Source organism: Dromaius novaehollandiae, chromosome 18, assembly GCF_036370855.1.
Source record: "Dromaius novaehollandiae isolate bDroNov1 chromosome 18, bDroNov1.hap1, whole genome shotgun sequence".
Classification (NCBI taxonomy): domain Eukaryota; kingdom Metazoa; phylum Chordata; class Aves; order Casuariiformes; family Dromaiidae; genus Dromaius; species Dromaius novaehollandiae.
The window spans coordinates 7376917-7390725 of record NC_088115.1 but is presented as its reverse complement, the minus strand read 5'-3'; the positions used below and the strand labels follow the sequence as shown (position 1 = coordinate 7390725).

General features: G+C 46.6%; 1 protein-coding gene across 3 annotated transcripts in view; it reads right to left on the bottom strand.

The window, feature by feature from the left end:
* The window catches only part of TNRC6C (trinucleotide repeat containing adaptor 6C), a 348388-nt gene extending 335068 nt beyond the window's left edge, over positions 1-13320 (bottom strand). For all 3 annotated transcript variants that reach the window (XM_064522528.1, XM_064522530.1, XM_064522529.1), the window contains exon 1: positions 13229-13320. In XM_064522528.1, coding sequence (XP_064378598.1) covers positions 13229-13282 — 54 coding nt within the window. In that variant the 5' untranslated portion in view covers positions 13283-13320. The remainder of the gene's footprint in view (positions 1-13228) is intronic.
* Between the last annotated feature and the right edge of the window lie 489 nt (positions 13321-13809).

Sequence of the window (13809 nt, the reverse complement as noted above, 5' to 3'; positions counted from 1 at the left end):
ATAGGCTCAGGTTATGCAGGCAACCAACATCCTAGCAGGTTTAGGTTATACTTGGTATCAGCCAGTTACTGTTAAAAGGTAACGGGAGGAGCATTAGAAAGATTTGCGCTTCCTTCTTTAGGCAGCAAGGAAAGAAATCAAGTCAGCCACAACATCCAAGGCACTACAATAACCATTAGCACAAGGCCTGGACAGCTTTCCTCTCCATGAAGACACAAGCAATGACCCCTCTAGAGTCCATCAGAGTGACGATCCAGAAGAACAGTGGCTGTGTCTGACATGACCTGAATACAGCAACACGCCTCAGCTGAGAGACTGCATTTCTAAAGCACTCTGTGAGACAGTCAGAGGGCTTGTTGACTTACGGGCTTGAACAAAAATCCCTAAGAGATCCCCCCTGGATTTTACCCCTCTTGACTTCTTTCTGAAAAGGGCCAGATACCACATTAGATAATGATTTCAGATCACAGAGGTCCCAGATGTTTACAAAACAAAGTCTGCCTGCAATGCTAGACAGCTGACTTGCAGTGCCACTGGCAGCAGCTGGGACAGCAGAGAGGTCTGCAGAGCCCCCCCACATGCACCCTCATTTCCCCAGGGTTCCTCACACACGAAGCCAAGCTTGGCTTAAGCCAGAAGCACTTTGCTACATGACGCCCCTCAGTTACTGACCTGATGCCAAAATCCTTCTGAGAGCAAAGGCCTCTAATATCAGGAATTTGGCTGCCTTTGATTCAAAGATGGATGGTTCTCCTAGACATCAACTGAAGAAGTTTTTAATTTCCCTTCTCCACTAAGCCTCTAATGGACTGGAGCAGCCCTGGGCTGTGTTAAGATGGTGAGACCCAGTGTCAGGAGACCTGTCTTTCCTTGAACAGTAGGACATTTTGAGCCAAAATCCACTAGACAGACAAATTAGAGCCTGCAAGAGGCACCTATACTAACCTCAGCTGAGGACACTGCTCATCTCTTTGGTTTTCCTCAGCACAGACAATATCTGCTTAGAAACAGACCAAGGAAAAATGAGTGATAACCTGCCAGAGTCCAGCAAATCTCTTCTTTTAGTGCCCCTGTTGTCCACTTCCAACGGATAGAGTTGGCTTTGCTGTTATCCCATAGAGCGGGCATCGTTTTCAAGTCTAAATTTGGCTCCCCTGTTTTCTTAATAGGCAGAGCAAGGGAGGAGTTGGTCTGGTACAACATTGTAAAAAATCTTCCTGAGAGCCGGTCAATCCTCTATACCCGTTTTGAGTCTCCTCAATCCATAGAAAGACAAACAGGCTTTGCATCAAGATCCCACAGAGTGCAGTTAAGGATTCCTCAGGTTCAGCCATAGGTCCTCCCTTGCCATGTGGGAGTCCTGCTGACAGAGCCCAAATGAAGGGAAGACTTTAGTACTTGAAGTACTTTACAGGTGAGAGAGTCCTGAGAGGCATAAGACAAAAGACTGCCAGAAACACCGTGTTCATCATCCTTTCTGTATTCATAGAAGAGATGGGCAGGTTTAAAAAAATATAGTTATAGTCTGACTTAAGCACAGATGAAAGCCTCCGGACTCCTACTCCCAGGAGTGCTCTGCAGGAGCAGCAAAAGCAGCAGCAATGCAAGCTCCCCTAAGGGCCTCTGAAGTTTAAATTGGAAAAATCACCCCAGGAAAGGAATCCAGAGCTGCTACTTCTCCTTAGTGCTTAGGGCAGAACTAGTCTTGAAAATGGGGTGTTAGCTTGGCCATTGGAAAAGTCAAAAATTCACCCTCAGCCTCTGCTGCACCTGTTAGCCCTAATGTAGGGCCAGCAGAAATTTTGGTTTTGCAATTTGGCCATGTTTTCACTAAGAACCACAGTGAGACCATTCACTCTTTTTATACAGCCCACCAAAGAGCCATTTAGCGATAATGACCAAACTTGGCTTCATCTTAAAAAAATCTTTAATAGACTTCTGTATATTATTGAGGTTTTAATGGAGCTGGTAGAAAAACAGAAAAAGTAAGACATTCAATACCAGGAAGGTGGTTGTAGCTTTCTGTAGTCAAAATAAACCACTCAAATTTTTCCTCAATATTTTCTATGCTTTCCCTCTCATCCACAGAAGTTTATATTTATAGTTTCTGATTTTCCATCATTTTTTCTCCTTTCCTTCATTATTTTTCCTTCTTTCTCCTGTCATAAAAGAGGAAAAAATGGGGGTGGGGGGACAAGGGAAGACGATCCTATTAGCCATTCTCCCAGCAGTGACTAGTCCTTGCAAGTCCATCCTCTTGCTCTCTAACAAGCCCCATGGAAAGCACAGGGCACAGTTCATGAGCCATGTGACACATAAGGAACGCACATGATGGGATATGAATGGAAGACTCTTGCGGTCTTTCTAAAGTAAAAATTAGAAGCAGGACATGTATTACTAGAGGCAGATCAGCAAACTTGTTCATTCGCCTTCCCTTAAGAGATGCCATTCTGCCTCCCTGGTTAAGGGGGAACACAAGAGAAGGAGACCTTTAAGCCTCTAGGACTGCTAATGGACCCTGGGAAAGTGGAAAACACGGCCCTCCCAATGCCACTCAGCACAAGCAGATGAAGACAGCAGTAATGTTTTTGCCATCTAAGAAATTATTTTCCTTGCACAGAGACAAACAACGGTACCTACCCAGTAATTCTATAGTCCCAAGACTTGTCCTGCACAAACAGGATAAGCCTCACCATAGAAATTATCTTCTTCACATTAGATAGGTATTCCTGAGCCAGAGGAACAAGCTCCCCTGAGAACAGTGATAAGACCTCTCCAACAGCCAGAAATGGCTGGGTTATCAAGTGTTTATGGTAATCAAAAGAGGAGGTGATTATATTCAACCCCAATGGGTTAGCTTGAATATCAGGCAACATAGGCACAAGTACTCAAGATTATGAGCTTCTGGCTTAATAAAGCAGATTAGATATAAACAGAGGCATCAATGACAAATGAAACTAGGACCTCCGTTCTCAAACACAGCTCTACTAGTTGAGTGAATTAGATCTAAAAGCTGGGAGAAGCAGATATCAGTGTATAGCAAAACTGCTTTAAGCAAACATGCTTGATGAATACATTTGACAAACACATGGTTTACTCCACATGTGCATCTGAGGAGACTTCTGGTTTTACTCTATGCATCCCATGGAAAGGAGAAGTTGTGTCTTTTTTTTTACTGTAATGCTAAGTTGGGGAGGCAAACCTCCTTGAAGGGCCTTCCCATGGTGATTAGAAATTAGGTTTGTACACCATGAGCAAGTAGTGGGATGGGATCTTTTTATCATATAGAAGGCCCTGGCCTGATAGTGTCTTGCTTCACTAGGCAACCAAGTATGTGAGCAAAATACCTTGTAAAATCTGCAAGAATCATCCATGAAGTTCAGAAAAATAATTTAGGGCTGGTCAAAGTCATCAGACAAACAGACCTGCAGACTGAAGTTTTTTATTAAGAGACAAAAGGGACAGCATGGCATGGCCTAAGAAATGAAAGACTCCTCAACATTACTGTTTAACCTATAAAGAGCATCTCTAAGTGTTCACACACAAGTGTCTTGCCCTGAAGGTGGCAGATTCCAGTACAGAGCTCTTTAGCCCATCTATTAAGCTTTCTAGTCTAGTTCAACATTATCAGTGAGAAGCTGATGAGCAATCATATGGATCCAAACCTCCTGCCTTGACTTTGTATTGCTCAAAGCAGGAAGGCCACCCTAAACCTTACTCTGAAAAAGTAGCTCTATATTCTCAGTAGCTAGACAGCTTTAAATGATTTCATTCTTTATCATCAGCCATGCTCAGTCTCCAGAGCTACCTTCCCCAATCTCAAGTAGCTCACATGCATGAGAGAACTATCACAGAGTAGGAAATGTAGACACGCAGGCTTGAAAATGCCTGCTCTGGATTTTGTATCAGCATGCTTGGATGAAAATATTGTTCCCAGGCAAGAACTGCAGTGGTCCTGCTGGAAGGAAGAAGAGGTAGAGAGACGTGGAAGTTAAGTGAGAAATCCATTCATTGAGATCAACCCGTTGCCTTGGGGGGGGGGGGCAGGGAATCTGGACCAATTGTTATGGGCAATAAGCAGGGTAAATTTTACACTGAAAATCAGCAGTGGATCACTATTACACCTACCTGTCTTACACACCTTCCAGAAAGGTGTTACTAATTGCACAACCACAAAATAAGACCATATAACTCCAGAAAACACACAGCTGGTGTGCTCTCCAGCAAAGGACCAGCCTCCAGCTGAAGCCCTTCAGGTGAGGTGGTCTCAGGTCCACAGACACTACTGAAGGTAGCACAAAGGCCCCACAGGGATGGCTACGATGACAGAGGGGAGCAAAAAGCTCAAGCAGTGATTGACCCCTTTGCCACACTTGGGGGATGGAGGGGGCACAGCAGGAGACCTCGCTGTTATCCACACTCAGTGCCAAAATCAGGACCCGGAGCAGCCAGATGCTGACCACCTCTGCCCCATGGCACTTCCAAGGCAAACAGACAAACCAGATGGCTGCCAGGAGAAGAAAATCAGAGGGAAACTCCTCTGAGGGTCACAGCCCCACAGAGGAAGGATCGCGCTGGAGCACCCCGCTCCACGCTGCCCATCGCCTGCACGCAGCCGCGCAGTGGGGGCACCAGCACAGGCAGCCCAAGCCCTTTGAAGTCCCTGATCTACAATGGCGGACACGTTCCCAGCGCACACAGAAGCCATTTGCCAGTTTAGCAGCCCTCAAGCATCCAGCTGAACTGAATATGTCAGCAGACAGCCTTCAAAGTAAGATGTTTTCCACTTCTGCCTGTACAAAAGCATGCCCAGACAGCTTCAAAAGCACAGGGCTCGAGCTAGGAAGAAGGGGGCCAACAGTCTGGGGTGGGGGGGGAAAGCAGAAGAGAGTTTGGTTTTCTGAGGAGCTGTGGTGTCATCTTGTTTTATTTTTTGACATTGCAGACTTCTGGCAGGATGACTTGGTTGCCAAGGAAACGGCTGCGAAGGTGCACAGGGCTGCTGCCCACATTGCTGAGCGCCAGCAACGCCGGCAAGCAGCCAGCCGGCGCTCCCCATGGGAAGGCTGCCAATTACGGCAGCCTCGCTGTGCCGCCGGCGGGACGATGCCAGGCCAGCATGCCACCGGGGACCAAAACAGCCAGAGAGCTGAGCATCAGCTCCTGCACTGCCGAGAGGAGCGGCCAGGTTAGGGGCTAACCCAAGGTCACCCAGCCAAGGAGAGCACCCTGCTCCAAGGGAGGTGAAGTACACTCAATCCTAGCCAGCAGCTAAGGACAGGTTAGCAAAGTAGCTAATAAAGGCTTTTTTAAATTATTATTTTATTTAAAATCACTGCCATTAGGAGAATTCTGTTATGGTTTGCAATTTGCAATAATCAATTTGAAATCACAGTTTGATTAGTTAAATGCCCTTTCTGCTGATCTCTCCTCATAATTTGATTGGAAGGGGAGAGGGGGGTGCTGATCTGTAACTACACTGCAGCTCCCATAGCACGTGCACATGACCAACACGCTCCCACTGCTCGCTGGCTCCCGGGCTGCTACGGCCCAGTGCCCCTGCGGTGCTACACGGGGCTTCACAACATGGCACAGCCCCGTGCAGACCTGCTGCCGTGCACCCCGAGCTCCCCCGGGGCTGCCAAAGGCAACCACCCCTTCCCCATGCACCCTGCAGACGGGCGAGGGGCCAGCCAGCACCTTCCGCTGCTTTGCATGAAGGGCTGCAGTCAGTTGAGCGGTCAGGTGAGCTCTGGAGCATGAAGAAAAGCTGAATGTCAGCCTCTGAAATATCTGTAATACACAATAACAGCTGAAATAAACTCCGAGCAGGTAAAAACCCTCCACTGATCTTCACACTTGCAGGGTAATATTTTACTTTTCTGAAGGTTCTCACTTCAGTGCGTACACATTATTCCCAGCAGCCATCAACAGCAGATACTGCAACAGAGCACAAAGGAAAAAAAAAAAAAAAAGGTGGGGAGGAGGAAATGCAGCATAATTCTCCCTCTCCTTCATGATAAACTCAGCCTCCAAATATCTCTTTTATAATCCAGATTTTTCCATGAGACATCCCAAACCCGCTAAAGCTGTGCAGAAGACACCAAGCAGCTGTCAGGAGAGCAGTTGGTCAGCGCAGGAAAGTTGTTAGTACAGACATTTGCGTGCCTGTGCTAAATTATGAGCATCTCCTTTCCAGGGTATAACATGCCCTTGCTGATGCTCCAGACCAAGTTGTGTCATGTTTTGGTTCCATGGTTGGGGTCCCTCCACAAGCCCACTCTAGCCCCAAGTCCCAGCTGAATGATGCTAACACTTGAGTACGTGACAGATCCCACCGCAGTCGCAGCAGATCCAACCTAAAGCCACAAAGCACCTGACAGCTGGGGCTCCCAGAGACACAGCAGATGCCACAACCATGAGGACATCCTGAAGAGTTAAGGATCACTATGACCTCAGCAGATCCCAGGCTCCCTATCTTTAGGAACCGCTTTTTTTCTTTGAAAAGACCTTTCTACCTCAGATATGATGCAATCCTGACACAATGTATCTTCTCCTACCCCTTTTGCCAAAGTAAATCATAAAAAAACCCATCCTTTGCACTTCCTATTATAGAAGTCAAACTAATCTGCTGTAGACTTGTATGCCCCAAATTGGAGAGAGGGGACTCCAGAACATCCATTAGGAACTGTGCTGGCACTATTCATTTCATATAAGAGGTGCTGAGCTGCTTCTGTGGTAAGCAAGAGCATAAATCCCAAATCAGACCGACAGAAACAGAGAGGTTGGCAGAGAGCCAGGGTGGGGTATTTCCATCTGATGCCCGTTGCTGTCGTAACATGGAGGTGGCTCAGGCATGGCCACAGCCAAGAGGATCCTGAACCCTTCGTCCCATAGCAAATCCTGTAACTTCTAAGGGGTCAGCTGGGGACACCCTCCTCAGTGTTATTTTCTCTTTCTTGTCACTCGCACTGTCTCTTGTAGCTCTTCATTCCTTCTCCCTGCTTTCTCTTTCTGCTCACGCTGTTCCCATACTAGTCAGCTTCCCCTGCCTGCCTCTCCCCAACCCCAAATCTCTACATTTAATACTCCCTTCTCATCTCCTTGGTTATTCTCAGCATTTAGAACTATTAACCACATCCATACCAGGCCTCAGCAGCAAAACCACACATGGAATAAATCCTTGCGTCACTCTTGGCCCACCCTGCCAGCTGGGACATGAGCTATTGGCATCTCTGCCCATTTGTTCTACTGCATCAGCATCAAGACCTTGCCAGTAAGGACCCTGGGGCTGGGTCCCACTTACCTGGGCCACGTGGCACTGCAAGGGCAGCATGGACATGCTGTGGCAGGCAGCCTTGGCACCATACCATCACACCAAGGCTCTCTGAAAACCCAACTTGTTCGGCACTGACATCTTTTAAAGCGTTTATAAAGCCAGCCTGCCTGCAGAGCATCCTTCAGAGAAGTCTGGATTGCTGCAATTGACATTACCTGGTGCAGTAATTAGAAGCTGTATTTACAGCCTTGATACCATTTTAATGCTGTTTTGCATCTGTTATACTTCCACTTAGAGAATAAATGTAGTGGGAAACATCTGTTTTCTACTACTATCTAATACGACATTCCCCGGCCAGTGATTTCCCCTCCGTTACAGTGGGCTTTAATTATTTCAATTACCATAGCAGGGCCATCTCTCTGCAGCAACAGGTCCAAGTCGCAGCCCGGCTTTTTGAGCAGATGACATTACCTAACGCTGTTCGTTTTTATTTCACTCATTACAATAACATGTGGAAGAAATAAAGAGCTCCCCATGCAGATGTCATCTCCACTTTGCACAGACAAGCAGCCATCAGCCAGCCGGGAAGAGACACCAGACGGGGGAGAGGGGGGCCACAATCAAGGTCTCATCCCAACTGACAACAGAAAGCACAAGGGGAGACAACGGCTCCTTGCGAAAGAACAGCAGCCCCAAGGGGTTTGTCAGCTTCGCTAACAAATAAGATCCATACAGGAACCTGTCACAGACTTTTGGCCAAAACGGCAGGAAATACGGAATTGTCCTTCTTCCCCTTCCCAGCTCCTGGGTAGGAGTTACTTACACCTGAGAAGAGTTCATGCACCAGAAGGTCAGATCCTGGGCAAGGTTCAGCCAACAGATTGCCCGGCTTTTCTCTTGCTCTCCTGGAAAGCCCCTGTGGGACCTGAGGAGCCCCCCAAGAGGAGGTTGCTATGAGGTTTCCAGGCCACACTGCAAGTGGCTCCGATAAGCCTCACAACTGATCATTTCTTAAACCCTGTGAGGCCTTTGCTTGTCCTTCTTCACCCTGATTATTCAGACGGACTCTTGTACTGAGGTCACAAGCTTATTAAGCAAATCTTACCTCAAGCCAGGCTCCCCATCCTCCAGCCATCAGTCCCCATCTACAAAATAGCCCAGAACTACATTTGAACAAAACCTGGAGCTGACCTGTGTGTCCCAAACTACCTCTGCTGGCATCACCTTCTTCCCCAATATTTTTAAAAGAGAAATAAATAAATAGAACATCACCAACTAGAGTACTAAAATAATTCTCAGTCACCTGGCTAGAGGTCCTGGCAGCCCAGCTCCTTGATCCCATCCTGCTCTGATGGCTTGTGCAAACAGATATTTCAGGTGTGTTTATTGTGCAAGCCAGAGCTGAAGCAGAAGCAATTTTGAAGGTTCCCAATATTCCCTTGCTCCAACACCAACAGGTAATTCCTTGCAAGGCATCTGTGCACCCAGATTGCCAGCACACATGTACCTTTCCTCCCCCTGCTCCCAATGGTGCCCCCAGTTTTCAGGAGACCAGGAGGTAAAGTATGTCACTTCGCCCATGCTAGGTATGATCACAAATCAATAATCACGGTGGTTATAAAAGCAGCACAGGGTGCACTACAGGGTCAGACCCTTCCTGATCCTGTCCATGCAGATTTTGGAGACCTGAACGTGCATTAAACTGCCAGTGAGGTCACCTCAAATCTCTTTCCCCACCAAGTTTAGAAGAGGTGCACTGTCAATTCTTTACAGTATTTAACGTCTCCAAAAGGAAGCAACATCATTTGCTGCTGTTGCACTGCATTAGAGGAAGACTCTTAAAACAGCAACAGGGTGTTGAAATGGTTATTCCCAGACACACATGTACACCTTTTTAATCAATGTATGTTTTCTGACCATATGTCCAAGCAAGTATTTTATGAAGATCTCAGGCATATTAAACATTTGCCACAAGAGGGCTCCCACCGTAAGACTGGAAGAGGCGGGAAGCTGCGATGCTCTTCCCGCCAGCCCGATGAACAATGCAGCATCGTAGCCTTCCCCTTGGACCTCTCATTCTTGCAAATTGTCTAAAGACCAGAGGTTTTACTGGAGGAAAAAAAAAATTAGTAAAAATCTCAGACCCAAGCATCCCTGTATTTTGGATCTGAATTTGTGACCTGGCCCTCTTCTCATTTTGAATTCCGCCTCTCCATGACATAACCTAAAAAAGTATAAAATAGGAAAATTGCATTTACAGAGCTCCAAGGGCTTGACAAGGAACAGTCTGTCACCAAAACCATTTTACAAGAGGAAAACTGCAGCACAGGGAAGGGAAGTGGCTAAACCCTGTCTGACAAAGTTCATATGACAGGTTACCAGCAGACTCTAAAGGAAAACCAAAGTCACCAAACTCGCATGCGTGTCTGGTCCCCTAGATCATGTTGCCTCTGCTCCTCGTGCAGCCCAGCTCCACAGTCAACACTTTTCAAAGAGCTTAACTGAAGGGCTAAAGCTAGACCCTTTTTCTTTTCATCCTCTTCTCTGCAGTTGCCAGAACAGCATCCTTCAGCTTAGCCCAAGGACTTGTCTAGATTAGAAAAACAGCACGAATGCACCAAAAAACTTTTAAAAATCACTATACAGATATGGGTATGGACACAGTCCTACTCATTCTGTTTTCAGCTAATTTGGCTAGTACTGAATCAAGCTAAACCAGTATAAGAACACGTGCTCTATGGTTTAATTGGGTAATTAGAGTTAGGTAGGTATACCAGGGGTGGTCTTCTCAAAGCACAGCTCAGACAGCAAGCCAGTGAGACATAACTGGAAAGATCTGCAACCATCTAGGGTCAAAAGAGCACACTATGGGACAGTCCAGGGTGCATCCTCAGACGTGGAAGGTGGGAGCAGGGAGACAGTATCGCCAAGCATGAAGGTTATCCCTGATCTTCAAGGTGAGGTTTGAGGGGCATTAGAAAAACTAGTAGCTTTTGCAACACCTGCCTCAGCTGGAATGCAGGTATTCTCCAGACTAGACGTCTCTCGCTTTTGTGACAGCCCTGCTTTAAACTTGCCTTTGTCAAGCTGCCAACAAGGCGCATTAAGTGAGGAAACCTAGCTGCAAAAGGCTCTGCTGTGTGGCTGACTAGAGCATTAAAGCCTAAGTGAGGAGACTTTTCTGCAGCTCTGGGGCTCACTTTCTGTATAGGTACAGGGGTCTGAAGCCAGGCCTGTTTCTGATTTTGTTTTTTCCTACTTAAACCAAGCTTGTTCAGGTTGGTACTGCATCCTTGTGTCTGCACCAAATGAGCATCCTGATCCTCTCTAGACAGTACTACGCCACAAGTAACTATTGGTAAACTGCAGCAGCTTGAAACTGCACCAGGAAAACCATGCTGCTTCGTAGACTGTTTAAGGAGGAGAGCTAGGGTTACATCGCTTTTTTCATAAAGCCAACAGAAGGCTCTTAGTTTATTTAGGTCAATTAACTTCAGCTTTCAAATTAAGTTCTCATCTCATTTTACAGACAAGCTGTAAGCAAAGCATAAAAAAAAGGGTCAGCTGAGGAAGGCACAGACCAGGATTTTTAGACTAAGTAAATTAAACCCATGGGGTAAAAACAAAATTGAGATCATCAGAGAAGAGCAAAGACCACCTAAAAACTGCTGCTACTTTAGACAGTTGTTTTTCCTCTGCTCTGTGCACTAAACTTGCAGGCCAGAAAAAGAAAAAGCCGATATGAAGAGCTGCGCAGAGGAAGCCATTTGTGGTACATAACAACGCATTTCATTGGCCTCACACACTCGGGAATGGTGCTCCATATTCTTGAGTGCCATCTACTGGCATTTTTATCTCTCTGCTATATATAAAATCCAAACCCAATGTTAAAAGAGCAGTCAGGTTGCAGAGTCAAGCACTTGAAAGTAGAGAAATACCAGAATCCAGACTGCACACGTAACCCAAATCCAGTCCCCCTGCATAGATGCATCACAACACACTTTGTAACAATATTATCACACACTAGTTTTCCGCAGGAAAAAGCCTCCTTTTGTGCACCAGATGGATAGTGCTCTCTTAATGAGCAGCTATTCAATATTTTTCTTTATCCTCATCATTCAATATGTAGCTCCATGTCCTGTGTATGGCACACTATTCAAGTCCTGCTCTAAATAATGAGCTATTAATTTTCTCCTGGGCTTTCACAGCATTTATTATCATAGTATCCAAGTGGTTTGCAAACATTAATTTGCCTTACAACAGCCCTGCAAGGAAGGATGGAATTATTCTCCTCGTACAGATGGGGAACTGAGGCATAGACATATTAAAATCAGAAGGGTACACTGCAGTCAGGTGCTTAAATTGAGAGGCAAAAGGATTTATTTCTCAGAGTCCGTAGCAAGTCGAGGCTTTCTGTACATTTTGAGCACAGGTCTGATGGCCTCCCCTCACAGCTCTCACCCCTTGGTTTTCCAAGTCCCATAGCTCACCAAGCTCCATCTGCCGCACCGGCAGGGAGCCCTGCCATGGTGGCATTCATTTCATATAAGCCTTCTCTGCATTTGGCATCTAGTCTAGTGAGCCAACTGCAGGTCTCCAGGTTGCCTTATTGCCCCCAAAGAGGGGCACGTGCAGAGGCCGTGCCACACATCTCCCATACCTTCCCAGAGCATAGCACCCTCAGAGCTGCTCATCTCTTACTGCTGCCTGCAGGTGTGGCCTAGATAACTGGTTCCGTGAGACAAAATTTAGGCAGCTACAATTACATATTGCCTGTGGATCATCCCAAAGACCATCTCTTCCTCATAGCACCACCCACCACAAGCCACAGAACACTTCGCAATACACCTCTGGCAAACTGAAGACTTGCAGGAGTGACCAGAAGCCATGACAAAACCATGCTGACAGAGCGATCTCCAGCAGCGTGAATGTACCGGAGTCCTGCAACCACTGAATGAAAGTTCTTGCTGATTTGAAGCAGCCCAGAAGTACAGCACTACAGAGGAGAGCAAAAACCCACCCATGTCCCCTGTCAAACCGGCACAGAAAAAAAAAGTGTCACCCCCAAATCTAGCAGGCAGCCTAACCCAGAGCACACGAGCAGGAGACAGTCTGCGAGCAATGCCAGGACACACACTAGTGTGGTTTCTCTGTCACAGCAACTAAATTTGAAGCTTCAGAAGAAGGGAAAGAAACCTGAAACACAAGCAGCAAGTCGTGGACCAGGATAGGGAAAAGGATAAATACCTTCTTGACACCGACAGCTGTCCAGGGGAGCCCTGACACAGGGCTGCAGTCTTCAGACAGCCACCCAGGAAAGAAGGAACGCAGCGACTATCCATGAATACATAGGTCAGAGTGACCTAACATCACTAGAGCCTTTTTGATGGAGGTACGGCTTTAAAACTCCTCCTCTGGGGCTGCTACAGAGCACCAAGCCAGTGTGATATAAAAGCTGCCTTTAATTCTGCCCTCAGAAGAGTTTCCCACAGCCCTCATCGCTATTTTCATTCTGCTCTGCCCTCCCAACAGAATTGTGAGACCCTTTTGAGGGAGCAGAAATCATTTTTTTATGTTGTACTCGGAGAAGGTAGCACTACCAGTTTGTATCATGATAATATTACATTTTCCTAATACTTTCCATCCTCTCCCATTCCTCCTAAGATCTTATTTGCATTTTTGATCAGACCCATACACTGAGCAGATGCCCTCAGGGAGCAGGCTGTAACAGTGTCCAGGTCTTTTTCCTGGGCTGAATCAATTAATTTACACCTCTGGGAATAAAATGAATTTTTTCCTGCAATGTGTACAATTACTCCTAGTTTTCATCTGAAAGGGGACAAGGGGGAGAATCAGGCTTTGAAATGCAAAGTCATATGTGCAAATCATAATATCCAGCGGTGAAAGCTACATCAGAGTGCTGCAATCCCAGGTTACACAGCATCTTACCTGCACGGGAAGGACTGTAGCCTCTTCTGCGCTGATCTGCCCACACTGAGCCATTCAGACTCATCCTCTCCCCAGGTCCCTGCAGGTCAGCAATGGCCCTGTCAGAGGAGAGGGGCACAGGGACAGTTCAATGGGAGACTAACCAAAAGCATGGTAGCAGCCACATCCCGTAAACGCAGTCACATCACTCACTTTCCCCACGCAAGTCCCTCTAATTAGCCTCATGTTAGTTAACCTATTTCTTCCCCCCCAACTTATTTTTTTTTAAAACTTTCCTCTCCGATCTCGATTCTGCAAGGTTCTCAACCACACTGCTGAGGCGAAGCACAAAAGCAGGAAAAACATCTAGCGCAGGGACTGTCTGCAGGTTTCAAAATTCTCTATTTTGCTGAATTGAGGTTCTTGAGCCCTACTTCCTCCTGCATTGTTACAACATTCAGACTCACTATCTTTTTCCCCTCCCCCTGTTTAATCATGGACAAAAATCTATTCCTTGCTGGTTACGTGTTACACAATGAATATCAGCCTTTGAAGAAATATATTCACTCCCTGACGGCCCAGCGAGTAGCTGGGAATACATC